The sequence below is a fragment of the Mastomys coucha genome, unplaced genomic scaffold, assembly GCF_008632895.1.
Source record: "Mastomys coucha isolate ucsf_1 unplaced genomic scaffold, UCSF_Mcou_1 pScaffold16, whole genome shotgun sequence".
Classification (NCBI taxonomy): domain Eukaryota; kingdom Metazoa; phylum Chordata; class Mammalia; order Rodentia; family Muridae; genus Mastomys; species Mastomys coucha.
Genome location: NW_022196898.1, coordinates 36448234 through 36450914, shown reverse-complemented (window position 1 = coordinate 36450914; position 2681 = coordinate 36448234). Strand labels below are relative to the sequence as shown.

At 52.7% G+C, this 2681-nt stretch overlaps 1 protein-coding gene across 1 annotated transcript in view; it reads right to left on the bottom strand.

Moving 5' to 3' along the window:
* The window catches only part of Etv3 (ETS variant transcription factor 3), a 14752-nt gene extending 12397 nt beyond the window's left edge, over nucleotides 1–2355 (bottom strand). The window contains exons 1-3 of the mRNA XM_031374275.1: nucleotides 2266–2355; nucleotides 644–702; nucleotides 1–106 (exon numbers count right to left, since the gene is read on the bottom strand). Of these exons, the coding sequence (XP_031230135.1) occupies nucleotides 1–106; nucleotides 644–689 (152 nt within the window). The 5' untranslated portion in view covers nucleotides 690–702; nucleotides 2266–2355. The remainder of the gene's footprint in view (nucleotides 107–643; nucleotides 703–2265) is intronic.
* Nucleotides 2356–2681: the final 326 nt, after the last annotated feature.

The window sequence follows — 2681 nt, the reverse complement described above, 5'->3', positions numbered from 1 at the left end:
CGGAACTCTTCCTTCTGCAGCAATTCCAGGATGAAGTGCCACAGCTGGATCTGCCGGGAGCCTGGCGACGACTCAGCTTTGTAGGCCCAATCCGGAAACTGATACCCTTATGTGGGAAGAGGGCAAGATCAAAGTAGCTAGTAGTTAGGTACAAACATGCCAGTGCCCCCACCTCCACATTCCACGGCTCACAATCTCTAGAGTACTTAGCAAACACACCCTTCCAGTCGGCTAGGCTCACCCTGGAGAGGAGAGGAGAGGATGGAGAAATTACCCATACTTGTGACAATCACTGACATCCAACACAAGTTGGGCAGCAGTGCCTAGATACCCTAATCCATTACCTTTCCATAGGTTACCTACTTTACACGACAGTTCTAAAAGGAACAAAGAAGAAAGATAAACGAATGTTTTAGGGACATATGGCAGAAGGTACCTTATCCCCAGACACGAAAAACGTGTGTGGGCTGCACAAGCTCTATGTTTATTCATAGAAAACAAGACTACAGCTATTCTACCAAGATCTACACGGCCATGAGGCCTTCAGTTTTAGTCTAGCATTTGTCAACCTAGCCCAAGTGGGGAGACCAGGAAGCAACAAGGGACATTCCAGATCTATCAGCGATGATGAGCTTCTGCTCACCTCCACCTCCTTCCGGCTTTTCCACGATGCTACAGCCTGCTTTCATTTTCGCCCTCCTGCTGAGAGAGACAAATCACACCATTATTTTTGACATGTTATGAATTATCTAATTAAGGCTTTTGGGGGCCACAGTTCCCCGCACCCCCAAACATCCTTCTTTTTGCCTTTACTTCTTTTCAAAGCCTTCTTTTGCCTTTCAAACATGTCACCTCTAAACTAGTAATCCTCATGTCCTCAAATGATGGTCCTCGGGTCATCCACCTCAAAAGCCATAATTATCTCTCACCTGACCTTAGCCACAAAGTGTAAACACTGTCCTTAATATCTGCTTTCTTCCTTGTGACCAACCAACCCTCCAACATAAGAGAGTGAAGGGAACAGTGAGACGAGTCCAAAAAGACAGCAAAAGCAAGCCACACAGCAAGATCCACAAGCCTGAATTTGCCCAGACACACCAACTGAAAGAGTGGGGGGAAATCCAAATCCCCCGCTCAAAAAGGAATGTCAGATTCTCCATTTTTCTGAATTGCGTGAGAAGGACATCTTCCACTCAGAAACTGGGCTCACCTTCCAACAATATTCTGAGATACAGAAAGTAAACATGTCCTGTGTACAGCCACGCTATACAAGAAACACGTCATTTTCCTAAAATTTCATGAAAAAAAATGTAATACCATCGATTTAACAGGGAAATAAAAAGGATAAAGTAGGTACTTCAGATAGCCTGGCTGGTGGAAGACGGTATCTTGCTAGGATCTGAATTCATTCCATGCAGATTTATAGTTCCTCAATAAATTTCCCGTCCCTAGCAGCAAAGAGCTTGTGTCAGTTCTTCAGCAAAGAGGAGGAAAGGGTGAAACCGACCGAGAATGACGGAGGAAGAGGAGGAGGAGAGACCTGACTTACTCTTATTACCCTGCAGGGTAGACAGCCCTCGGCACCGACAAGAGCAGGTCAGGAGCAACCGCAGGTGCTTCAGAGGCCCCAGGGTGGGGTGGGACAAATTCCTAATCTTGGAAATTTCATCTAACCTAGAATTCCTCTAGGTGTTCTGCATTTTCTTTCCCGACAAATACATTAAGGAAAACAGTAAGTTTCAGTCCATGACAACCCTCGGGATCAAGGAGCTGACAAATGGCTCAGGGAAAAGAGGCAACCAGACAGACAGTGGCACACGCAGGATATACACAAGTAACAAGGCACCAGGGCTGGGCAGAGAGCTTCCTCTCCCATTTCCGTGATGATGGGGTTGGAGAAACACCGATTTCTCCAAGGCTCCGGGAAACTGTCCGGGACTAACTCCGACACTGCGCTGTCGGATCGTGGGGCCTTTTTCCCCGCTCCGGAACACCCTCAGCCTGGTGTCTGTGGGCTCGCGCTGGGCGCCGCCCGAGCCGGACACCCTCTTCTCGATCCTCCGGCCCCCGACGTGCCCATCAAGCCCCTCGGAGCCCGCAGGCGCGTCTGCAGGTGTTCGTGACTCCCCGGGGGCGCTCGGTCACCCTCCCGGCCTGCGGCGGGACTCGCCGCTCCCGCCCGTCCGCAGCGGCTTCCACGGCCACTCTCCTTCGCGTCCCCTCCGTCCTGCCCGCGCGGGCCGTGGCCGCCGACGCCAGCCTCACCTCTCCGGCGCGGTCCGTCTCCACTCGGGCTACTCCGCGGCAGCTCGGGCTCCTCCTCATCCACCCCGAAGGAAGTGACTCCGCGGCGGCTTTCGTCACTTCCACTCTGGGCCAGGGTGGGAGGGGGCGGTGTCGTGAGCCGCACCGCTTCCGCCCAGAAGGTACCGGTGCCCCTCCGTGGCTCGGAGGCCGCAGGGCTGGAACCCTGTGCAGAAGGAGGGCTCTTCCGCACTGACAGGAGCACAGAAGCTTCGGAGGCACGCGCGGCGTTGGCTTTTCCTCCCCGAGCAGCCCTGGAGATCGTGGTGTTTCATTGCACGGCTCCATTTTAGTCCTCATCTGCCTCGTCCGAGTGTTAGATCGTGCACGACTTTGCCATTCAAACGCCGCCTCCCACCCCACCCCCCTTACCCTTT